Genomic DNA, 26,411 nt, shown 5'->3' with positions numbered 1-26,411 from the left:
AAAGAAATTACGAGCGGAAAAGTCGAATTTATCTCTGGCAGACGTTCGTAATTATGTTCAAAGTCCAGATCATGTCGAAGCTTTAATGTTTGGGCTTTATACGGGAAACGTTGGAGATTTAATCTTTGAGTTGTATGCTCGCGCGAGCACAGTAAGTTAGTAATTGAGACCGATGCATGCGCATATATATACATTACACATATATATGTACTATATAAGTTTCTCGCGTAAACGATATACATGTGCACGCATATGTTTTAAGGCGATTTCTCAGTTTCTACATTTCCACGAGATCCGATTGTCTCATATCGAGGTCTCGCATGTGTCGAGAGAAAGAGAAAGAGATGAGAGAAAAAGAGAATTGCACCAATGACTTCTCTTTCTCCTACTCTTCATCATTTTCATTCGTTATTTCTTATTTGTTTCGTCTCGAGTTCACGTCTGTGTTATGAAACAATCGCCCCTCGAAGATTCTCTTTCTCTCTTTCTCTCTCTCTCTCTTTCTTTTTCTTCCTCTCATTTTTTTGTCTATTATTTTTCTTTCTCTTTCTTTTTTTTTTTCCGATATCAAGGTCCACTTTTATATCTCCTGCCTCTTCTCTCTCGATCGTAACGAGACTTTATGCCATTTTTATATGTAACATCGAATGAACAAAACGAATCATGACGCGATGAAGGAAAGTTTCAAAGAAAATTGATCCATTTAGAAAGAAACGACGTTATTTGTCGAATTTATTTGGACGTTCAGTGTAAGAAATCTTTCGATTTTTTTCTTGTTTGTTTTCTTTCTTTTTTCTTTTTTTATTTATTTATTTATTTTTTTTTTTCATAATTTTCTTTATAAAAATATTGTTCTGAATTTAATTCAAGCATCCATTTTTAAACATATTTTTAAAAGTATTTTAAACATATTTTATGTTTAATTTATTTTTTACATATTGTTAGACATATCTATGTTAAAAGTAAAATAAAATAAAGCAGAAGGTATTGATTTTAAATATATATTAATCGTAAAAGAAAATATTTAAAGGGTTAAATAAATTTAGGATGAGAGATATTCATCAATACAAATCAGCGATGTGTTTGTGTAAGTCATTTTGTAAGTCATTTTGTAACAGATTATTAATAATAACAATATTTATATGAAAACATGTTTATAAAATCTAATATATATATATATATAACTAATGTTTCTATAAACTAAGCTTGAACTTTTCTATCGAAGGAGATAACAACAGATAATGTTAATTAACTTCTTAATTATCGATGATCATCGATTAATTCCAATCATTGATATTAAGTAGCTTTAAGCATTATAAAGTCAGTCCAAATAAAAGAAAAAAAAAAAAAAAAAAAAAAAAAAAAAGAAATAACTCATTATTTTAAGCGTTTTAAATTTATCTAATAATAAATTTAATTTAGATTACGCGTGTATTTGGTAATTAAGAATTAGATATTTCACGTTTATTTATAAATATTTCAAAACATTTAGAATTTTATAATATGTACGACGTCTCCTTGAATAGAATATCGATGCTTATAAATCATAATTCTTCTTTGGAATGCATGGTAAGCTTTTTACAATACGCTTGATCAGTATGTTAGGGAAAAAGAAGATGTGTATTATATAGTGCTATCTAAGTCAGTTCATTTTAATCTATGCACACACACACACACACACACACACACACACACACACACACGTACATACATATGTTTCTAAATATATGATCTAGTGTATATATAAAAAATACATATAAGTATGTAAGTATGTGAGTGAGGCATCGTTAATTTGTTTGAAATCTCTTTTAAAAATGTTTTTGCGTCTTAGATATGACAATTAGATAAAATATAGATCAACGCATTTTAGCATATGTATGTCATCTGTAATTAGGAATATTTGTTGTTGAAAAACCAAATATAATATTCGTTAGATCGATGGATATAAAAAAATACAAGAGTATTTTATTTATAAATGGTGTTATGTAAATGACGATGGATTAAACAAATTTTTACTGAATTTTAACACAATTTTCTTTCATTGAACATTCAATTCCTAGATTTCTCACTGGATGAATACTAGCAATCTTCCGTTTGACATTGCTAGTTAGTCTTTGTTAGTCGGATCCAGTGATAGATCTCTGGACAGAAATGATCTTTATTAATCCGACCTTTTCTTTAGGCAACGATCGTGAAGGTACTCTCGTGTCCTTGAGAATTTTTAGATTTATGATGCATTTATATTTACAGAATTATATAATAATATAATTTTTTTTTTTTTTTCATGTAATTTGACATTTAAATACGATAATCGTTGATCAAATTTAGTTATATGTTTCGTAGATTTTTCTCTTTTGTTTTGTATTATCAATTATTAATCTCAACCATTTCTACATTTATAAATGATCCAGCTGATAGATCAAACGATTCTCTGACTTCGCACACGTTTAAATTATTGTCGTTAACAACGTTAATAGACAATCATAAATATTCACTAAAAATAAATCACAAATGGGGTTGTTTGAATTACAAGATGTAAATAAGGGAAGGATGATGAGTATAAGATATTTCTTTATCTCATTCATTCAACTTTATTTGTAAACGCTTCGCACTTTCGTTGATGCTTCGACAGATCTAATTCTATCATTGATCTATTTCTTATTCATTGATCTTAAATAGGTTAATAATTTCGAATAATATAATCGTGAGTATATCGAGTGACCCAAATTAGATGACAACCCGTCTTACATCGGTACATAAATATTATCAATCACGACGACGATTATACTGAAGTAGTGATAAATAAAAAATATTGATTATAATTATATTACAATTATTCGATTAATCATCCTGAAATATATCTTGAAACGTAATAAATAGAACGATGTTACACGGATATAATGAACATAAAAAATGAATGTCGAACTGTAAACATAAAAAATACTTTTACGCGTATTTTTTTTTTTTTCGTTTTATTTCCTTACAGAAAGATTTAAAAAAATCATTTGGGATGTAAATGTTTTACAATGCTGACACGTGAATAATTTTTTAAACCCTCGTAAATTTGTTTGTCGATAAATAAATTTTTCATTTGAATAAATATCACCTTCTTTTATTACTTTTTAAAGAGTCTCGCTTGAGATAAGAAAAATATGCCTGTAGGATTTTATTTTAAGCACGTTACAATTTGTCGACTATTGTAACGTTGTTACGTTTTACACGGGTTATGCAGGACGTGTCTCGTGCAACGCTTCTAATATTAACTTCAATCAGAGGCAATAAGGAGGAAATAACTCGACACGTGCACGCGCTATTATTTATTGTCTCGGATGCTCACGTGATGATGAGAATAGGCATATAAAGGTGTCTTGATCTTGAACGGGCCGACATATTCCTTCGTAGGCGTCGTTCGGACCAAAGTGTGAACGTTCACCTGCGTATATAGGAATATCGTTCGTTTTTAAAAGTTAATCATTATAAACATTTGAAACGGGTTTTTATACGTTACTCGATTCGTAAATTCCGTGATTATTTCGTTTTTCTTTTGTTCTTTTTCAATTTTTTTTTTCTTCATAATCCCTCAAAAAGTCAAGAAAAATAGTTTCGAAAAAGGAAAGAAAAAAAAAAAAAGAAAAAAAAAACCAAGAAGAAGAAGAAGAAGAAGAAGAAGAAGAAAAATTTTTTCGGGGACAGAACAAAATGCGTGATCTAGAGAATCAAAGAATCTTAAAGGACGAAGAATGTTTCGAGGTGGTAAGAAAGAAACTTCATCGAGATTGCATGGAGGATTTCTCTTTGATCGATTACGAGTTAGTACCTATAGACGGTGTCAATGGTTACATGGGTCAATATTTTAAACTGAAAGCTACGGTCGCACGTCCGATGACACCATTGGAAACGAAAGATTTGAATTTCTTTACGAAGATACCACCGCCTATCACTAGCCCACAATATAAATTCATTCAACAATATGGTACCTTCAAGAAAGAAGTCGAACTTTATACCAGAGTATTTCCTGAAGTTTTGAATGGTCCTGAACAAAAATATATACCAGAGTGTTTTTTGGGTTTGGAAAATGACGTAATTGTATTGGAAGACATGGCGTATAGTGGATTCATTATGACCGACAAATTTGAACCATTTGATTTTGAACATTGTCAGGTCTTGATGAAGACACTTGCTAGGTTCCATGCAAAGTCATTTATTTTCGAGGAACAATATAAAAAGAATTTACACGATGAATTCTCTCATTGCATGCAAGAAACACTTTGGTCTCAAAAGGATGGTAAAAGTAAGGCCATGTTCGATGCTGCTGTTAAGGGTACCGTTTCCATGATCGAGATCATACCAAATTTGAACGAAGATCAGAAGGAAGTTTTAAAGGAAAAACTCATCGATCTATCGGCAAGTCATATGGATAAATTATCACCCTCGTCTAAGCATAAGAACGTCTTGTGTCATGGCGATCTATGGGCAAATAATATACTATTTAAGTATGACAAAGATAAGAAACCAATCGAGTGTTGTCTGATAGATTTTCAATTAGCCAGGTGAGTTTACTTGTCATTTATCGTGAATTAATAAGAAAAATGACAAAATTGAATATTTAATTTTTCTTTCTTTTTTTTTCCTTTTTTTTTTTCAAGATTACATTGTGGTATATCTTTTGTAATATTATTTTATATCTTTAGGTACAATCCACCAGCGCATGATATATTATGTTTCTTTCAATTCACGACTAGCCGAGAATTACGAGATAAACATTGTGAGACCTTATTAAAAATCTATTATGATTCAATGACAGAAGCATTGAAAGAAGCACATCTGGACATATCAATGATCTTTCCATGGATCGAGTTTATATCGTCGATTGAGGATTTACGTATTATGTGCATTATTCATGGTATCTTGAATACACCAATCATGCTCTTGGATCCTGGTGCGGCCAGCAAGTACTTCAGCGAGGAACCTGAACTTCTCGAAAATATTCTCTACAACGATAGGACACCTCTTATTTGTGGACAATTTGAGAATGTTCCGAAATATCGGACCAGAATGCTCGAGGGTTTGTTCGAGTTATATGATCGTTTGATCGATTAAATTTCTTTATTTTTTTAGTTTAACAAAAAAGTCGATCTGTAGTATTACACGTAATCCAACATTGGATTTCTATTTGAATTAATCTGTACAATTAAAATATTTAAAATATTGTAAAAAGTAAGAATTTAAAAAAAATAATTGTTTATTTGTTTGTGCCTTCGATAAAGATATTATTTGAATCGAATTGGATGTATTAATTCGATCGATTTAATAAAAATGTCCGAATAAATCGAAAATTCTAATAAATCACAATTTTAACTAATAATTTTATTTATTTTATTATTACTCGATAAAAATTATACTCACCTAGATATAATATTACGAATTATTTTTCGAATGATAAACATCCTCTTTGTATTCTGCAAAGAAATATTTTTAAAGAAGGAAGGATATAAGAATTTTATGTAAAATAAAAATCTCATCTCAAATTTGATGATGGTATCGCACGTTCAAAAAAAAAAACAATAATTATCGATCGTGTGAACGGTATAACCCTATTCGGGACACGCTCGAGATAGGGCATCCGTTCTCTTTTATTACAAACTCTGATGTGAATATCGCACACCGAAACGTGAGGCATAATGGGACTCTTGTAATTTCATACCTTTTATGTATATAATTATTTATATCGTCAATTATAATGAATATATAGTTATGTACAATATTGAATCTCATTCTTTAACAATAACATCAACAACATGATTAAACAACGTTCCTCATTGGTACACAAATTGTAAATGTACAGATAAAAAAGCATTAGATGAGGTTCAATGAGGCATCGAAGGTGGGCGTACACACTCGGCGCGCCTGAATCCCTTCTTCCCTTCGTACACAAACGTAATCCTTTTATCTATCTATATATATATATATATATATATATATATATATATATATATATACATATATATATACACACACACATATATATATATATATACATAAATATATACATATGTATGTGTATACATTTACACGTACACATACACATATACATACACCTGTTGAAATCTTTTCGATTTTATATGTCCATATAGATCTTTCATTTTCATTGAGCTATTCGTTTTACTCTTCAATCTTTTCATCTTCCTCGTCGTTTTTTATTTCTCCATCTTCTTTATCTCTTCTCTCATATTTTTCTCTTTTGTTAAATTTTATTTTATTCTTTTTTTTTCTTTTTTGTTGTTTTCTTTTTTTTTTTTCTTTTTTTTTACGTAAGCCTTCGTCACACACAGAAGGTGATCCCTTTATCTAGATCACTTTGAGAACGTTATTACCCGTGCGTTATTTCGTGGCACGGAAGAGTCAGAGTGCGTTGATAATGAAGTACACCCGTATATAACTTCATGAATAGAAATTATTATGTTTAATTATCCACGACGATCCTTAGCGTTATTCATTAATTAATTACACGGACCACCGAAATTCCCTTCGAATGTTCTTCATGCAACACCGAACGACATTTTAAATTTCTCTCTCTCTCTCTCTCTCTCTCTCTCTCTCTCTCTCTCTGTCTCTCTCTCTCTCTCTCTCTATCTTTCTCTCTCCCCTTTTCCTTTTCTTTTTTTATTCCACACCACAGTTTCTTTCCATGCCATAATCAAACGCAAAGGTGTCGTTCGACGTGGCGAAGGTAAAGGGATTAACGCGAGAATACAATCGCACGTACATACACACGTCATGCGCACGCACATTATACGTATATACACACACATTATTTATATCTTTATGCTCTTTATATATATGTATATATACATATATATATATATTTATATGTATATATATATATGTATGTATGTATATATACATGATTATATATATATGTTAATGTATACATACATACATACATACATATATGTATATATATATATATATATATATATATGTATGTATATTTATGTTTATTATTTATATACCTATCAATATTTATATTTCGTTTATACACGTACACGTTCCACATGCACGCAACAAAATATACGCCGTGTGTCACTCAAGGCGAATTAGATTACACGGTATGTATCGATCGAGTCGGTGCATGATTTAATTATTAAGGAGAGTACACGACGCTTTTACTTCCTCGCGAGGAACCAGCCAGGGCCGACGCTTAGCCGCTCTCTTTTAAAACTTGTAGCTCGATCTCCCATGATTGTCGACGTTCTTCTTTTTTTTTTTCTTTCTTTCTTTTTCTTTCTTTTTTTTTCCTTTTTTTCCTTTTTTTCCTCTTCTTCTTATTTTTTTTCTTTTTTTCTTTTTTCTTTTTTTTTTTTTTTTTCTTTTTTTATACCTTCTAACAGAACGACAAGAAGAATCTTAATAGATAAAAGACACAGAGATTTTTATTAGGGAACTAGTAAATAGCGTGAAAGAAAGTGAGAAAGAAAGAAAAGAAGAAAAGAAAAGAAAAGAAAAGAAAAAAAAAGCAATTCGTTTTAATGAATGAAAAATGAAACGTCGACGTTAATGGGATCGAGAACAAATATGCTGGACGATCACGATTCTTGAAAAATCCTTCTTTCTCTCTCCATTTTGTGCGTACGCATCCTGGGTTTTAAAAAAAGGAACTCGACGAAAGGATAAAAAAGTTGTTTTCTTTTTTTTTTTTTTTTTTTTTTTAATCGAAAGCGAACGAACATCGAACTGTCTCTCGATTTGAAAATCGATCACGAACGAAGCTTTCCTTGGCTCCGTCGCGACAGGACGCAAATCGTCGACCGATTCGTTCTAAACGAGATTCCTACGCAAGGCTCCAACGAGTTTCTTGTTTTGTTTTTATTTTATTTCGTTTCGTCTTTTTTTCTCTTTCTTTTTTTTTTTCTTATTTTGTATTCCTGTTTTTTTTCTTTTGTTTGATTGATTTTTATCTTGTATATTTGTTTCTTCATCGATTTGTCGTTTTTATCGTATCTTTCATCGTATCGATTTCGTACACTTTCGTTCATTACTTTTTCTCATCAATACTTTTTTCCTTTTTCTCTTTTTCATCATTTTTTCATCTTCTTTTTCGAGTCTTTTTTGCTCGAACAAGAATGTCACAACACATGACAGAGCACCGATCATGACACGAATCACATGACACGAATGTGTCTGTATATAATGCGCGAAGGGACGAGCACCGAAGACGGGCTTTCGTTAATAAGATTTACATTTCATGAAACTTTAACTTCTTATTCTTATTCCCTTTTTTTTCTTTTTCTTCTTCTTAGATTGACGAGAAAAGAGAGACTCTTTCGAAGATTCAAATGTATTCTTTTTTTTTTTTCTTCTTTTTCTTTTTCAATTATTCTTTTTTATCAATTAACGAAATTTAATTGGCAATTTACGATGATAAGTTTTGTACAAAAAGGAAAAGAAAGGAAAAAAAAAATATATATATATATATATTCCTATCGTTAGAAAATCGTTAGAATATCGTTAGAAAGAAATCTAATTCCGATTCGATGCAAAGAAAAAATTCAGTCTCCCTTTTATATAAATTAAATCGATTCATAAATAAGTCAAGAAGAGTTTATTACAAAGAAATGATACTTATTTATGTATCAATCTAATAAAAACGATATATTTTTTTTTTAACAAGAATTTTTATTTTTCGATGGGTTAAGTCATAAATAAGTACCATTTTATCGTAATAAATTTCTTAATTATAACGATGCTTATTCTTATGAATCAACTTGACATATTTTTCTAGACGACGTGCCCTTCGGCCCATTCCACATTTCCACATTTCCACATTTTTTCTTTGTGGAAATTATATTACGTTCATCTTCTCAATTAAAATATATCTCATTCATCGTTTGGTATTTAAATAATAACGAAAATAAGGGACGTACGATTATTTCTATTCTTATCTTTTCATTTTTCTCTCGTCCCGTCGCGCTCGTTCACAGATCCTGCATAAGAAATTAAAAGAAGATCCTTCGAGTGGAAAGAGACAGACAAACAGACAGACAGACAGACGGACAGACGGACAGACGGACAGACAGACAGACAGACAGACAGACAGACAGACGGACAGACGGACAGACAGACAGACAGACACACGTACGTATGTACAGATTGACAGACAGAGAGGACACATACAAATTTTCCAAAATTCTACCTCGAAAATTTTCGTCTTTCATTTTAGATGCCAGGTGCCCATCGATCGTTTGCACATATTTTTTTTTTTTTATGTATATATACATCCTATTACCTCTTCTTTTTCTCATCATTATCATATTCATAATCATAATCATAATTATAATCATAATCATCATCATAATCATCATCATAATCATCATCATCATCATCATCATTAACGTTCAACTTCATAAGCTTCGAGACTTTTCCCCGTCACTTCGAAATCGAGCTGTACACACAGAAACGTTTATGTACAACGAATTAAAATACGAACTGCAGTGGCAGTGAACAGTGCAGATGAATAGGTACTCCAAACAGCAAGTTAATTAGCGGCACAGCGCAACGGCGGCGGCGGCGGCGGCGGCGGCGGCGGCGGCGGTAGCGGTGGCGATTACTATTTTTTAATATTATTTTTTCCCCTTTTTTTATATCTCCTTTTTTTTTTTCTTAATCACATTATTACAAACACACACGAGACACGATACGTCTATATCATTATCTACCCGTTTAGCTCGATACCTTCAGCTTTCCCTTTTTTTTTTTTATTACGCATTTATTCTTCTTCTTCTTCTTTTTCTTTTTCTTCTTCTTCTTCTTTTTCTTCTTCTTCTTCGCTTTTATTTTTACGATTTGTATATTTTTTTTTTTTTGTTTTTTTTTTAATATTTTTTCTTTTTTAAATTAGTTTCTCTTTCTAGTAGATCTTTTTTTATCGCTCTCTGTGTCCTAGGCTAATTAACACCGCACGTTCTGTTTTTCCTTCTTAGCGAGAAAATCGAGGGTATGAAGTAGATGAGAAGAAAAAAAGAAAGAAGATAAAAAATCGATGAAATTTACGTACGCGTGAAAATTCAACGAAATTTCTTTTATAAATTTTATTAAATTAAATTTTTTCATTTTAATCCTTCTCTTTATATTTTGATTTTCATCCGCTTCTACCCTCGGTCTCCAGCCACGTGGACTTACTACGCACACACATACACGCATTACGTGCCGGACACGAAGAAGAAACACGATTAGAGAGTCGCGCCGTCGTCGGGCTTCACGATGGGACGTAAATAAGTACCGTGAGCCTTTTTACTTCCCCGTTTATGTGTGTGTGTATGCTTACGTGCATGTAACACGTACCCATATACGCATTATCGGAGATCGAAAGAATATATTAATGAATGAAAGAACAAACGAACGACGAATGTATGAATGAACGAACGAACGAACGAATGAATGAACGAACGAATGAATGAATGAACGAATGAATAAATGAACGAATGAATGAACGAACGAATGAATTAACGAACGAGTGAACGAACGAATGAATGAACGAATGAATTAATGAATGAATGAACGAATGAATAAGAGAGAGAGAGACAGAGAGAGAGAGAGAGAGAAAGAGAAAGTACAATACCTGTTCACAAGTTTATCCGTTATATGTAGGTATGTATATTTATATCCTTCCGCATATGTGTATATATATATGTACGTCCGTTATGTTTTCATATTTTCTTGCATTTTTCTTCTTGTTTTTCTTTTTCATTTCTTTTCTTTTTTTTTTTTATCTTTTTACTTTTGTTTTATACATAGGTGAGTTTCACAAAAATATATAAAAGAGAGAGAGAGAGAGAGAGAGAGAGAGAGAGAGAGAGAGAGAGAGAGAGAGAGAGAGAGAGAGAGAGAGAGAGAATACTATGTGTACATATATATGTGCATATAATACCTATATATAATCGATTTACTTCACGTCGCGTATTTATGTGTGTACATTTGTTTTGTGTATACGTAAAAGTATGATTGGCCTCGTTCAAATCATATCTCTTTTCTTGTCTTTTCTTGTTCTTTCTTTTATTTTTTTTCCTTTTTTTTCTTTTTTTTCTTTTCCTTTTTTCTTTTTTTTTGATTTTTCTTTTTCCTTTGTCCTATCTAACATTTTTTTCCCCCTCAACATTTCGATGAATCTTAATTTTAACACGTACACTTTATACATTTGCACGTGTATCTTTGTGTGCGTGTGTGTGTGTGTGTGTGTGTGTTTAACGTCCAACGTTTATATCTCTTGGATTAGATTACATCTCTCTTACTTTCTTACTATCTCTTTATTCTCTTAAACTCGTGCCATTGCAAAAGAGTCCCCCCTTTATTTCGTCGCATATCCTAACGTTTTATAAAGTGTCTTTAGGCTTTGGGATGTTCACGAATGAATAGCACCCTATTATCTCTTATTCGTACATATATACAAAAAAGAAAAAAAATTAAAATTAATTTATCAGTTAGAGAAAGAAAAAGACGAAGAGAGACAGATAATGATAGATAGATAGTTAGATAGAGAAAGATAGAGATAGAGAGAGTGAGAAAGAGATAGAGATAGAGAGAGCGAGAGAGAGAGAGAGAGAAAGAAAGAAAGAGAGAGAGAAAGAGAGAGAGAGAGTGAGAGAGAGAAAGGAATCGCATGAAAGTTACATATGAAGAAAAGAAGAAGACGGTGAATGCAGGCCGAAATAGCTCAAGGATGGAAATGCGAGCGACTACGAACGTTTTTCGTTATTTTTTTGTTGTGATTTTTGTTTTTCTTCAAGAGATATACAAGAAAACGTACATATATGAACGTATATGTACACGTACTTGCCTCTGTATATATATATGTATATATATATATATAAAATGGATTTGTATATATATGTATATGTATATTTATGCACACACACACACACACACACACACACACACATGCGTGTACGCACGCACATACACGCACACGCACACAAAATGTTTCTTCATCATACAATGATAACTCTCAAATGAAACGAACGGGAGAGATCAGAGTTCTTTCTTTTTTATGCAAGAAAAGACACGCACACACATACATAGATGACGCGCGACTCTTAACTCTTTCGATGACGTTCGACGTCATTGTTAAGATTAGGAGGGGGTTTGGGGGCTGCTCCTCGACGTCCCAAAGTTTTTTCGATCGTAGTGGTAGTCATCGTAGAGAGAACCGGTAAGCTACATGATACGTACGTATGTACGTAAGTACGTACGTACTTACAAAAAAATTATTTCAAAAAACACAGTTGTATACGTTTCTTCTTCTTCTTCTTCCTCTTCTTCTTCTTATTCTCCTTCTTTTTCTCTTCTTTTCTCTTCTACTTCCCTCTTTCTTTCTTTTTATTTTTTTCCTCTTGTTTTTATATTTCTTCCGTTATCTTTATCTTCTTCCATCTCATTTCTTTCATATTCTTTTGCACCGATACGATGTGCGTGTGCGTGCGTATGTGTAAAACCTGTACAAAGTGCTCGAGATTGAAAATTTGTATTGTTCCTTTCGTATTTGTTTGTGTAAAGCAAGACACACGAGGTAAAGGTTACAACGTTTTTGTTATTTTATTTTTCTTTTTTTTGTAGTTTTTTTGTCTTTTTTTGGTAATTTTTTTTTGTATTTTCTTTGTTGTTTTTTTTTTGTTTTTTTTTTGTCGTTTTTTTTTTCTTTTTTAATGTGTACGTAGTAGTCCAGGGCACACTACGATTTTCTTCTCTCTACACGCACTCATCAAGCTGTGTCTCCTTTCTATCCTTTCGATACTCACTTCTCTCTGGATTTATTTTTGTCTTTTTGTATTTCTTTTTTTTCTTTTTTTTTTTTTATTGTTTTTTTATATCTCTTTTTCATTTTTCACCTTTGTCGCCGATTTTCTCTATCTTTTATCTTTCTTTCATTTTCTTATCTTTATCTCTTCTCGATTTGGCCTCTTCTTCGATGCACCTCCTATCAATTGAAATCATTTGTCTTTTTGCTTTTATAATAATAATATCATTTTTATATTTTTATCTCTTCGCTTATTTATTCTATTTGTCTTTTGTTTACGTCTTCAAGTTTTGCGTTTCCATTTTCTTTTTTTTTTTTTTTTCTTTCTTACGTCGAGGTATGAAAAGAGTCAGGTTTGCAGGGACGAGAGGGAAAAATGGAGAGAAAGAGAAAGAGAAAGAGAGAGAGAGAGAGAGAGAAAGAAAGAAAGAGAGGGAGAGAAAGAGAGAGAGAAAACGAGAGAGAAAAAGAAAGAGGTGAGGCGAACGTAGGACAATTAATTACTATTTTAATTAGTCTCGACGAATCGCTTTCGACTCTTCCTCGTCGCACCATCTTTTCCTTCCTTTTCTCATTTTTTTTCGTCTTCTTCTTTCTCTTCCATCTCTTTATACTTTTTCTTACAAACAAAACAATTCTCGTTTCTCGTCTCTTTAATCCTACGATAATTAAATAATTCCGAATGAATTACACGGAGGCGTTGATTTTTTATCTGTTCTTATGTTTTTTGTTTTCTTTATTTCTTTTTTCATCTTCTTCTTCTATTTCTTCTTCTTCTTCTTCTTCTTCTTCTTCTTCTGCTTCTTTCACTTCGTCTTCTTTTTTAAGTGTTGCTTCGTCGCGTTATTCTTTGTAATTTTTTTTCTTTTTCTTTTTTTTTTTTTTTTTTTGAGTTCACTGGGAATCATCTTACAGTACGTCGGGGAAGGCTCCGCGAGTCGGTGAAACGTCAATCCTCCCACCTATTCTCTGTAGCTTCTCTTTTCTCCCGTTGTTTTTGTTGTTGTTGTTGTTTGTTCGCTTTCCTGCATCTTAAATTATTATACATATACGCTCCTCTCTTGAGCTTTCTTATGTGTATAAGGGGCAAGGGGAGGGGGTGACTCGATCACACATTTTATCTCCGCGATAAGCCAATCAGTCCTTGCGTTAATAATTGTCCTATAGCTGCAGAAAGGACAACTTTGATTGATTCTTGAGAGCACCACGTGTAGCTACCCTCGGACCATGTTTCACCATGCCACTACCAACATTTCCCAATTCTCCTTTTTATTTTGAATTTTTTTTTTTTTATTTTCTTCTCCTCTTCATCTTGATTTTCATTTTCCTATCCACTTGTTATTCTTCCACCATTTTCCATCCACTCAATCCTCTCCTTCGTACTACAAACTTTCGTCCGTTCTTTTGACCTTTTTGTTTTCACGATCACGCGTTTATTACACAATATTTGCAATATTATCGAAAAGGGAAACGTGGAAGTTCTGTGAGGGATATATAAGATTGTGACAAAATAAAAAAGAAAAAGAGAGACAGATAGAAAGAGAGAGAGAGAGAAAGAGAGAGAGAGAGAGGGAGAAAGAAAGAGAAAGGGAGATAGAGAAATATAAAAAATATATATAAACAAATAGATAAATTGAGAAAAAGAACGAGATAAAGAAGAGATAGAGAAAAAAGGTAGGATTCGCGTGGCTGGCTGATAATCCTGATAACGTTGACTTAAACGGGAAGAACGGACGTTTTTATAATTTCTTTCTTTCTTTTTTTGTTTTTCTTTTTTGTTCACTTGCTTGCTCGCTTGCTTGGTTTTTCTATGGACGGGGCTCGCGTAGGCTCGATGATGGACGCGTGATATTTCATCTCCTTTCTCGAACGACGAAGAAGACGGGATGAGTTCAGGAATGATGGGCGGCATGATGACCTTCGACGCGTGAATTAGATGTAGGAGTAAGGTCCGTCGGTGAGGGCGCTACACAGCAACAGTCAGGAGGCGTCGTCTTTGCCACGGGCACCTCTGCTGGGCCTGTACTCCAGTCCTGGATCGAACTGCATCAGCACGAAAACCTGAAAATTTCAATTAATTCAATTAGAGATTTTCGACAACGATTTTATCTTAGAAATTTAATATAACGTTAAAAATGATTAATTCAATGATCAATAAAAATATAAGTACATATAGAAACGATAAGTGCAATTATTTTTGAAGGATATCAAAGAAATGTTACGAATTATTGATTTATAAATTATTACGTAATATTTTAGAAATTATTTCTTTAATACCTGATCTGTGGGCAAAAGTGTGAAGTCATCCGGTGGATTTGTAATGACGTATCTCTTTGACGAAGCATCGCACGATGAACTTGTATCTCGAAACCTAAAAAAAATACGTTCATTCGTAAGTCTCCATTGATCTTGTACTCATAATCCAACGACATACACTCATAAAAACACACTCACACGTAAGCTAAGCTAAATGTAAATAAACTTCACGACACGTTTTATCGAGTTTCTAACAATATAACTACGTTGAATTTAATAAAACAAAGTGTTAAAACTCAAGTTACGGGAAATAAAGAGCAATCTACTTGGAGAAGCTAGATAATCTATCTTTAAATCGAATTAAGATAAATATTATGGAATAGAAATGAAATTAAAAAGAAAATAATAATGATAATAATAATAATAAAAAAAAAAGAAGCTACGCTAAGATAAATTAAGAATAGCTAAGATTCTATGAAATAGACTAAGCGTAGTGTATGTACAATTAGCTAGGAAGTTTAATTGTTAAGCGTATGTAAATAAAATGAAATTTTGAAGTAGAAAAGTGAAATCTCGAGGAAGAATGAAATTATTGAAAGATTATTAGAAATATAATAGATTAAATAAAACGTTAAAACTAAAAACAAAATTGAAAAATAAAACTAAACTAAAATGTTAAATAACTAAACTAAGCTGTTTTAGTTTGCAACATTAAACTAAATGCTAAACAAATAGATGACAATAAAAAATGATAGGTATTTTTTGGATGAAAAAACTCACGATCATTGTTTCGTTCTCGTGACGCAAAAACGGAAAATGCAAAACTGTGCGACAGAAAATGAAAGAATCACGGAAGTAATTATTACAAGAATGATATACGATAAAAATTATCATAGACTTTGGTAGCGATATATAATAATATATAATATGGCAGCAATCAGAAAGATCATTGTAAGCCAGAATACATATATTATCCAATAAATACCATCGAGAGAGGGAAAAAATTCCGGTACCTGTACCTGTACAGACCAATGCACAGCATTCCATACGATTTTAATGCTGCGACAAAGAGGTCACCGTACTTGCCTCCTTCGCCATACTGAGCCAATGGCCCATCATACAATGCGATTTGACCAACTCGACATCGATCTCTATTGGCTAAACTGTCCGCGGTGCTAAAAAAAAATTCAATCCAAAATATTGTCATTATTGCATGGATATGTTATCGGTGAATAAAATTCTAAGGATAATATATATATAACAATGAAATGATATAAGAGAAAAGAAAGTTGTGTTTTTAACACACAGGTGTTGTGTGAAAAATAATTTTTCACCTGTAACCCCCTCTTAAACCGGCACCTTCTGCCAAAATTAATTCCAATTCGGGCGTAGCTCCACCGGTTATCAGAGAACGAATCAAAGTTAGCGCGTTTTGATTGAAGTACGTCTGTAATATTTATAAAAGGATACTATCGTATAAATAATTTTCAAAGTAAAGATCCTTGAAACAATTCAATTTATTTATTTACCGTCGACATGAGCGAATCTAATACGCTCACGGCAAAAGCGGTACCACATGCGAACGGTTGTGTGAGGTAGAGTTCCGTGTCTGGGTCATCGTCATCATCCTGATCAAGGAACTGAACATTGCTGTCGTTTACGAGTTCTATAAATATGAGATATATCGTTATCATTAAAAACTTTAATATTTCAACACAATGGTCTAGATTATACTTGTTCTTTTTTTTTTTTTCTTTTCAAGTTGTGGCATACTGAAAAGATATAAATCATTTGAATTGCATCGTTATTATTTTATTATTGTCTTTATTTATTCATACCTGTGATCATTGGCACGTTTGCCCCGTAAACGGATCCTCGTCGCTGTAGTACGATCGGGCTGCCAACTGTGGTCAAATTACCTTGCTCATTATTCGCTGGAATTTTCACTCATGGTTTAATAATATCATCATGGACACATCCAAACGAGAAACAGACGAGCAAGTATACATATATATATCACGTAATTAACACGTTGATACGATCCAAATTAAGTTTTATAAGCAAAGCTTTTAAACGAGTTTTCTAAAATCGTACCATTGGAAAATATCGATGTTTTTCAACGTGTTAACGAGATAACGTAACGTATAACCCGTAGATCTAATTCTAAGCTCGGAGAGCTTACCTTGACTTAACACTCCGATCGTATCGTCGAACGTCATGGCCTTTATATTAAGGGATGCGAGGATGGCTTCCTTGTCGGCGAGGGTGGGGTCATCGTTGCTAGGCACTTTTGCCGACAGGATGCAACACATGTCGCATAGATTCACGTTGACTGCTCGCAGATCAGCTCTACTCAACGGTGAACCCTTTAAAAAATTAATTTATTTTCAGTATATAATCTTAATTAATTTAGAATTACCGAGTAATCAAATTCTATTTTATATTGGCTTACGTTCAACACCGATATTTTTGGTAGGTTCTGCAACATTTTCCATTCGCGGCGGATGTAGTCCACAGACCCAACTATTACTACGTGTTTAAGCTCGTGGTAATGGAAATTGGAAGCTCGTAATGGCATAACAAGGTTTCTCAACCCGATAAGAGGCGAGTCGGGATCGGCAAACAGGCAAACAACAACGTGTCCATTTAGAACCGTCATAGCCGCCTGATTACGATCTAATATACAGTCTTCGAGATTACGGGATGGACTCCAGTGGAACATGCCCGTTGAGTCGTATTTCATTTCGGTTTTCTCAAAGTCAAAATCCTTTGCCTGATCGTCGGCGATGCCAACTTGAAGACCACCGTTGTTGTTTACGTTTGTGCCACCCGAGGCTCTACTCGTTGGCCTAAAAAAAGAAAGAACACAACAAAAATTAATAAGCTGATACAAATTTATTATTACCACAGTTTCTATTTCGTTTAATTAATAATATCGTACATTAGTTTCTTCACTTCATAGGCAAGATGGTAGCCAGCATATGCGGATTCTTCTTGCGATCTGAAAATCAATAAAACAAACCGTTAATAATAATATGAATATTTCTAATAAAGATGAAGGAAATTTGTCCTATAAAAAAAAAAAACCAAAAAAAAAAAATAGATAGAATTGACTCTAAGTCAATACCTCTGATTATAAGGCTGATTGGGACTCGACAAACTGTCATTCGTCGCTCGATTCACATTCGGTTTCACTTTGTTGACTTGCTTCGTCGAATTCATCATTGTCATTCCAACAGAATTTCGATGATTCCTCATTGCTATAATAGATTAAACATTAGATATTTCTATTAAGTATAAACATCTTTAAATGATCGAAACTAAAAATCGTACGATATATATTTGAAATTGTACAAATTTCAAGAAAGAGAGAGAGAGAGAGAGAGAGAGAGTGAGAAAGAGAGTGAGAGAGAGAGAGAGAATAGGATCTATTTATAAAGATAAAAATAAAAAGACTCACCGTTCGGATCTTCTCGTTCACGATTGATCTCACCTAAAATATATAAGATACTATTAATTTTTTCATGATCAATGATCTAACCGTGATCGATGATGGGCCACATTAATGCCGGTGACATATACATAAAATATTTTTTCGATTGACAAAATTTAGAGGAATAGATTTTTTTATATTTCTGATTTTTTTTTTTATTTTTTTTGTTTTTTTTTATTTTTTTTTTTTTAACAAAACAAATAACCAGCATTAATGAGACACTATAATTACACGAGTATCACGTTGTTCGCGAACTAACACCCCCCCCCGTTATTACTGAGCGATGGATAAAATCCTACGGAGCCCCATGCTTACAGGCGCGCATAACTCAGCCTAGACATGTAATTTATATAGTTTTTAGCACGTGCCAGAAAATCAACAAAAATAAATAGTACGGCCAATGCTCGAAGCCTGACATTTATGTATTTAAATATTTACGAAGCAGCGTAGTAATTACACGTACGTCTTCTTCTACAATTTATATATAATTTTCTATTTATTTCTTTTTTTGATTTCTTCCTTTCATTCTCAATATTCGTATTTTTTCAAGATTGCGTATAAGAGAAGACGCACGTTTCTTTATCGCAGCGAGCGATTATCAAAGTTCGACGTGTATCCACGTCCTTTTTCCGTGTGAGAAACATCGAATGTTTAATAATTTCGAGCGTACTGCGGCAAGAACAAAAGAAGCGCACATACATGTAATATATGCGAATATATAATAATAATCAATAATAATAGTAATATTAATATACGTACGTTTATAATATGTATGTATAAGTAAGTAAATCTTCCATAGTTTTTAACAAATGCATTCGTCGATAGCTTAAGAGGAAATAATGAAGAAATAATACACGACGACGAGTCTACGACACGAAGCGCTTCCATGCATCAAGAATATTGAAAAAAGAAATTAAAAAAAAAAAAAAAAAAAAAAGAAGAAGGAAAGAAAAAATAATTTCAAAAAAAAAAAAGAATAAAAGTAAATAAAAAAGAAAAAAATCGAGAGATAAAAATTAATATTTCCTCACTAAAATTCTTGTTGTATCATTCAGTGTCAGTCGGTTCGTGTATCGATTGCGATTGATCTCATTGATAATGAAAAATATTTTGTTGTGTTTGAATTAGTCGTTTCGAATATGAAGAGAAGAAAAATAATATATATATATATACATAAAAAAAAAAAAAAAAAAAAGAATATCATACCTTAAGGAAAGCTCTTAAGCACAATTACGTAACGTTATTCGTTCGATCGACGATCTTTTATTTTGCAAGAAGCCGCACACATCATTGTTACGATATCGTCAAATTAATTATTATTTAGGCAGAGCAATTAAAAATTAAAAAAAAGCGATTCTCGTACATCTCCTTTGTTAATATCTTTTTTTTTCTTTTTACTTTCGTTTTCTTTCAGAAAGTGAGAAAGTTAGATATATAAATAGATAGATAGATAGATAGATAGATAGATAGATAGATAGATAGATAGATAGATAGAGAGAAATATAGATAATATTTTTCTTGACATCATGCTTCTCGTTATTTTATTATATTGATAATTATTTTTCTTTTTTTTTTCTTTTCTTTTTTTTTCGCGCTCGTTGACGTTCGGAAAGGCAGTTTGCGAGACTGTAGCATGGATTTGATTGAGGTGTAACTGTACCTCTCACGTGAACCATCTTGGGCAGTTCTGGCGGAGTGAATGTGGGGGGAGGATGGTGGTCGTCTGCAACAAACCACTACACATGTTAGCTACGCTAACTAATTAACTAACGCCTAAACTTGCTACTCTAGAACTAATCGCTAAATACATCGGTGACTGTGCTTGCAAACTTTCCTCTATTTCGTTCGAAAACTCACTTTTCATTCCCGTATGATCGACAATAGATAGTATAAATATATGTACAATAATACTGATTTAAGATCGATTGAATGTTATGGTTTTTTTCTTTCTTTCTTTCTTTTTTCTTTTCTTTTTAGTATGATATTTAATTGAGTTTTCCATCGAAGTTGCAACTAATTTCTACGTCACTACTACTATTAATACTATTACTACTACTACTGCTATTACTACTACTACTACTATTACAACTACTACTACTACTGCTACTACAATTACTACCACTACTATTAGTTTGTTACTACTATTATTATTGTAATAATACATACGATTTACGAAAACGAACATACATACATAGTTGGGTAATTATAACTTGGATAAACTATTTTACCAAAAACAGTTCGCATCAACAAGGACGAGCCAGAGAAATTCATATAAATCTCTTTCTCAATCGCAGAGGAAAGTTTCTATTGTATTAATTATGCAAAGATTCGTGAAGATGCATAGTGGAGTTAATTTGAGAGAGAGAGAGAGAGAGAGAGAGAGAGAGAGACAGCGAGAAAAAGAGAGAGCGAGAGAGAGAGAGAAAGGGTGAAAGAGAAAGAGAGAGCGAGAGAGAGAGAGAAAGGGTGAAAGAGAAAGAGAAAGAGAAAGAGGGAGAGAGGGAGAGAGAGAGAGAGAGAGATGGATAAATAGATAAATAGAGCGGAGGACAAGTTATAAAAAAGGAGAATGAGAAAGATAGACGTAGACAGAAGGAGATTAAACAAATCTAAATCGTCCATGTTATACCAACATATTTCTCAAATGCGCTCACAAGCTGTGCACTGTGCATTATGATATCACTTCTAGCATGCATTGGCTGGCAAGCTAGGTATCGTCAAGTGTTTGCCTTTTATGCTCGCATGCGAAATAAAATTTTCTTTTCTAAAAATAGACAACGAAGATGTTCCACGGTTATTTTTCCATTTTTCTTTTTCTTTTTTTCTTTTTTTTTTTTTTCTTTTTCCTTAATTCGGAATCCGCTTTCGTTTTTTCGTCCTTTCCTTTTCCTTTTTATTACATTCATTTAATTATTTATTTATTTCTTTTTTTTTTTTGATCACTTAATATTTCTCTCCTCGCTTAGACATTTCTTTTTTTTCTCGAGAAAAAAATTACAAACGACTTTCCGCAATTTTCATTATTTATTTATTATTAATATCCCCGTTTATTATATCCATTCAACGAGCATGCATCGAAGGATTTCGTTCATATGTATATATTTTTTTTTTGCGTTGAATTTTCTATATCATTTATTTTTTTTTTTGAGGCTCTTTTTTTCCCTTATTCCTCCTCCTACTCCTCTTCCTTGTCATCACAGTGCACACGTTCCCGTTATAAAGTGCAAGACCTTTTTATGCACCCAAGGGAGGAATTGACGTGCAGAAAAGTAGACATTCGAGCAAAAATTCTGTGTATGTGAGAGAGAAAAAGAGAATAAAGAGATAGAAAGAGAGAGAAAGAGAGAGAAAGAGAGAGAGAGAGAGAGAGAGAGAGAAAGAGAGAGAGGGGTTGGTAAAATCTTTGAAAAGAGTGCTTGAAAAGTATACGCACACACACGAAGGGAAAGAAAAAGAGAGGGAGAGAGAGAGAGAGAGAAAGAGAAAAAGAGAAAGAGACTGTTGGACGGATGGACAGACAGACAGAAATAGTTTGTATTATGTGAGAAGCGGAATCAAAGGAGAAAAAGAAGAGTCGTTTTAGCCGTCGGGGTTGCCGCAAAACTCTCGTCGTCGAAGTCGAGTGGCGAATTATAATTATTTTCCCTTTTTCTTTGTTTTTATTTTTACTTTTTTTTTTTTTTTTTTTTTTTCTATTAACTTGATCGTTTTTATTTTTTATTCTTTCCTTTATCTCTTTTTTCTTTTCTTTTTTTTTTTTTTTTAATTAATTAATTTATCTACGATATTATTATATTATAAATTTTTTTTCTTCTTATTTCGTTCTCCTTATTTTTTTTTTTTTCTTTTTTTTTGCCATGACGTGCCTACGTATGTACGTACGTCGAGCGCGTTATCTTCACTTACGAGTCATAATAATGAAATACTCTTTGATACGTTGTGTGCTAAGTATTGCGCGCGTGTTAATTCCAATTCATACGCTTATCGGATTGGAAATAATTTTTTCCGTTTGTTACTCTACAAAATTCAACATTTTGTTCGTGTTTCCTTTTGAAATTTGTACATTTTTGATTATTAATATTATTATTATTATTATTATTATTATTATTATTATTATTATTATTATTATTATTATTATTATTATTATTATCTTATTTTTGACGATAAAACATCCCCCGATAAACGTGTAAAATATGGAACCTTAGATTCAGCAATATGATTACAGCATTGCTCAATCTTACTTCGTGATTAGCCTTGTTTTAGCCTACTTTTCTAAATCAATTGTGCTGCGTTAGTTAATAGTAATATTTCTCGTCGTACACTCGCGCTCTGTGATTATTATATATTTAAAATATCTATGTATGTCTATGTGTATATATATATATATATTTATATACATATACATATATATATATATATATACAAATAAGTATAAATATATATTTAAATATTAAATATACTCCCGCTGACGATTGGACTTACTTGGGTACGAGAAGTCTTCACCTATGCGGGTAGATTGGAGGACGAGAAGAGAGTTTTTGAACAGATACAGATGCGAAGAGTTAGAATAATGATCACTGCTTATTATTGTTTCCTAATATAGGAATTATTCTTTGTGTGTTTCTTCTATGGATTTCGTTTTTACGATGAGAGAAGAGAGTTCGTAAAATCAGATCAAAACAAAAGCGAAGAAAACAAAATGAATGATTAATAATTTCATTTTATATTAATGCTTATACGCTTTTAATTTTTGTTCTTTTTCTTCGTATTTTCTTTTTTTTTTTTTTTTTCTTTTTATTTTGTTTTGTTTTGAACGGTTACGATCTCTAGTAAATGGTAACAGGTGAGAGATGGACTTTTACGAACAAATGTATTGTGAAAGCGATGGATTGTACGTATGTATGTATCAGTGAGTCTTTGCGAGTACTTCGTGCGATCAGACGTACAGATAGATCACGTATGTTTACACACCTAGTACGAGGGAACACTTGTATCGGCTATACGTAGTTATGTATTGTATGTATTACACGTACTTTCCTGCTTTCGAATGGATTTTAAACGACACGAGGATAACAAAGCTCTCGGTTCAAATTTCCCTCACATTTTTCTCCCACTTTCTCTTATGTCATTTGTCTTTTTTGCAATTTTATTTTTTACTTTCATTTCCATCCTTTTTCTTTTCCTTGAATTTTTTTTCCTTTTCTTTTCTCTCTTGTTTATATTTTTTTTTTCCTTTTTCTTTCAAATTCATTGTATTCCGTCATTTTTTCTTCGATCTCTTCCCCCCTTCGAACATTAACGTTGGCCACGTAAAAATTTGGGAAATCTAATTTTGTCCTTTTTTCTAAATTTCTTCTTCGACGATATTTAATTTTGGATTATTTAGAGAGAGAGAGAGAGAGAGAGAGAGAGAGAGAGAGAGAGAGAGAGAGAGAGAGAGAGAAAAAATAAAACCAGAAAATCACGAAAAAGTATTGTAACTTTTGATAATACATACACCAACGTTAACGAATTATTAAAAGGCAATTCTCTTACTAATCGATTATTATTCTATTATATTGCGCTCTTACAGAACACTCGCATATCGCGTAAAACATCTTCAAAATCACTGGAAAATTACTATTGATTCATTAAAAGATTCCATTGAGTATGTATGTACACCAAATTTACGATAGACAAATCCAAAAAATTACTACGTGACTATGTATATAGTATAGTATATAATGCAGCGAATAGAGAATGTAACACACATTTAATAACACAATAATTAATGTTAACACATACGACAAAGATCTAAGGGAATCAAGAGAAAAAAAAAAAGATCTTTCGTTCGAAGAGCGTTCTGTAAAATGTCGAAAGCAATTCATATAGATATAAGTATATCTCGAGCTCTTTTAGAGATCAATGATTATATTGCTTAATTAATAGCGATTAAATGCCACAAGAACTAAGAGAAAACAAAAAATAATAATAATAATAATAATAATAATAAATTCGGGCCTTTGTTAACGGTCGTTGTCATTATTAAGGAATAAGAGAGAAAGACAGATACAGACATATATATATATACACATATATATATATATAAATATGGATATAGATAAAGAGAAAAAGAAAGATACAAAAGAATTAACGGAAATAGATACGAATAAATAACTAACTGATCTAAATATATATATATATATATATATATATATACATATATATGTATATATGTATATATAGGTGTATATATTCTAAGCACACGTCGAATAGTAATAATTATAAACATCAAAACGATTCAATGCGGACCGGATACACTAATAATCTATATAAATCCGTACACGTGTGTATATATATACGTACATATACTTATGTATGTATAATATGTATTAATATTGTATATCGATGAAATTTTACGATCCACTTCACAACAATTAACCATTTTAAAACACTTACAAACCATTATAAGAACTACATTTATATAGAAAAGTATACACATCGATGTATAATAGTAATAAAAATAATAACAATAATAATAATAATAATAATAATAATAATAATAATAATAATAATAATAATAATCTCGATGGCAAAAAAATTAATATAGCATCACACCAATACAGGGCTCAAAAAACACTAAACTGTATTCTACACTTATCGTTTCTCATATTGTTGCTATACTGAAAGAGTATAATAATAGAGATTGGATAAGTGAATAAATTAGCATAACGAAGGAACGAGTAGAAATAATTTTGTTGAACTTCGCTCGAAATATCAATTCGTTTTTCTTTTTTTTTCTTTTTCTTTTTCCTTTTTTCTTTAATCAATTTGTATTCTTTTCTTCTATTTCTTTTTTTTTTCTAGTTGATCTAATACTTTACAAGGCCATTTCACTTCGCTGTGCTAATCATTCCTCGTGTTGATCACATGTTAGCATCTTATTCCTTTGTTGACCGTTTCGTCGCTTATAAATTAGAAACGATGAAGAAAGAGAAAGAGAGAGAGAGAGAGAGAGAGAGAGAGAGAGAGAGAGAGATAAATAGAGAGAGAGAGACAGAGAGAGAGAGAGATCATTCGCGAGAAGTAAGCCTTAATGAACGAATTAATCTGCATAATGGAAAGGTCGAGTTGAGTTGATTGTTTACTCGTTCCATCGTTTCGTACTTTTCCGTCGTTTCCTTAACGCCTATGAAACAAACTACTCTGACTTTTGTGAAATCGTCGATCGAAATCGGTAGTTGAATGACAACGATCGTTAGATTACATTTATGTGATATTACTTTTTATGGTATTACTTTTTCTAAGAATTACCATTCGAATCGAAGGATATCAAGAGAAAGAGAGAAAATGAAGTATAAATAAAATAAATAAATAAATATATATATATATATATATATATATAGTTGTGTTATTAAAAAGAAAAATTATCTTTCGATTCCAATAGCATAAATCTATTTGATCGTAATTTGATTTAATATAAAATACGTTGACTCATGGATTAAACATTTTCACTTTTCTTTTTTTTTTTTTTTTCTTTCATTTTATATTCATTTTATTTAATTTAATCCCCTTTGTATTATTACAATTATTTTTTTTAACTTTTATTCTCAAGTATCTTGACTCTAAGTTGATTGTTTTTAATTATATATATATAAGCGATTTGTCGATAAAACTATTTTCATACTGATTTATAATTATTAATAAAATATCAAATAAAGTATTAATTGTCAGAGATGATTCAAAAGAGTTATAGAGAGATAAATGGAGAATGGCGTAACAACAGAAATGAGTGTCACTATTTAATAAAAGGTTAATTTCATTTTATTTCTGTTAGTTTAAACGAATCCACGAGTCATCGTATATTAGCGAGACGTTACTACCATCCGTCGA

At 31.7% G+C, this 26,411-nt stretch overlaps 2 protein-coding genes across 12 annotated transcripts in view; one reads left to right on the top strand and one right to left on the bottom strand.

The window, feature by feature from the left end:
- The first annotated feature begins 3,372 nt into the window (after positions 1 to 3,372).
- LOC118439777 (uncharacterized) lies at positions 3,373 to 5,279 on the top strand. The gene is made up of 2 exons (XM_035861871.2): positions 3,373 to 4,550; positions 4,692 to 5,279. Exons 1-2 carry the CDS (start codon positions 3,700 to 3,702, stop codon positions 5,098 to 5,100), a joined length of 1,260 nt encoding a protein of 419 aa, XP_035717764.1. The 5' UTR covers positions 3,373 to 3,699; the 3' UTR covers positions 5,101 to 5,279.
- Positions 5,280 to 5,568: 289 nt separating this feature from the next.
- Positions 5,569 to 26,411, bottom strand: part of slo (calcium-activated potassium channel slo) — an 83,737-nt gene continuing 62,894 nt past the window's right edge. For 4 of the 11 annotated variants that reach the window (XM_085664785.1, XM_085664783.1, XM_035861607.2 and 1 more), the window contains 13 exons: positions 23,022 to 23,042; positions 20,200 to 20,262; positions 18,507 to 18,539; positions 18,174 to 18,306; positions 17,988 to 18,047; positions 17,499 to 17,895; positions 17,229 to 17,412; positions 16,885 to 16,980; positions 16,576 to 16,712; positions 16,381 to 16,493; positions 16,060 to 16,221; positions 15,068 to 15,161; positions 5,569 to 14,851 (listed from right to left, as the gene is read on the bottom strand). In XM_085664785.1, coding sequence (XP_085520911.1) covers positions 14,771 to 14,851; positions 15,068 to 15,161; positions 16,060 to 16,221; positions 16,381 to 16,493; positions 16,576 to 16,712; positions 16,885 to 16,980; positions 17,229 to 17,412; positions 17,499 to 17,895; positions 17,988 to 18,047; positions 18,174 to 18,306; positions 18,507 to 18,539; positions 20,200 to 20,262; positions 23,022 to 23,042 — 1,574 coding nt within the window. In that variant the 3' untranslated portion in view covers positions 5,569 to 14,770. Of the gene's footprint in view, positions 14,852 to 15,067; positions 15,162 to 15,826; positions 15,871 to 16,059; positions 16,222 to 16,380; positions 16,494 to 16,575; positions 16,713 to 16,884; positions 16,981 to 17,228; positions 17,413 to 17,498; positions 17,896 to 17,987; positions 18,048 to 18,173; positions 18,307 to 18,506; positions 18,540 to 20,199; positions 20,263 to 23,021; positions 23,043 to 26,411 lie in introns of all 11 variants that reach the window. The other 7 variants (XM_035861623.2, XM_035861598.2, XM_085664782.1 and 4 more) reach the window with 6 other exon arrangements.

Source organism: Vespa mandarinia, chromosome 2 (assembly GCF_050613455.1).
Source record: "Vespa mandarinia isolate Hongniang chromosome 2, ASM5061345v1, whole genome shotgun sequence".
NCBI lineage: Eukaryota > Metazoa > Arthropoda > Insecta > Hymenoptera > Vespidae > Vespa > Vespa mandarinia.
This window is presented reverse-complemented; position numbering and strand designations above follow the sequence as displayed.

Excerpts from the sequence above, each read along its gene's own strand:
- LOC118439777 (XM_035861871.2), top strand. The coding sequence starts at position 3,700 with ATGCGTGATCTAGAGAATCAAAGAATCTTAAAGGACGAAGAATGTTTC. Across the intron at positions 4,551-4,691 it reads ATAGATTTTCAATTAGCCAG|GTACAATCCACCAGCGCATG; the intron begins GTGAGTTTACTT and ends TTATATCTTTAG.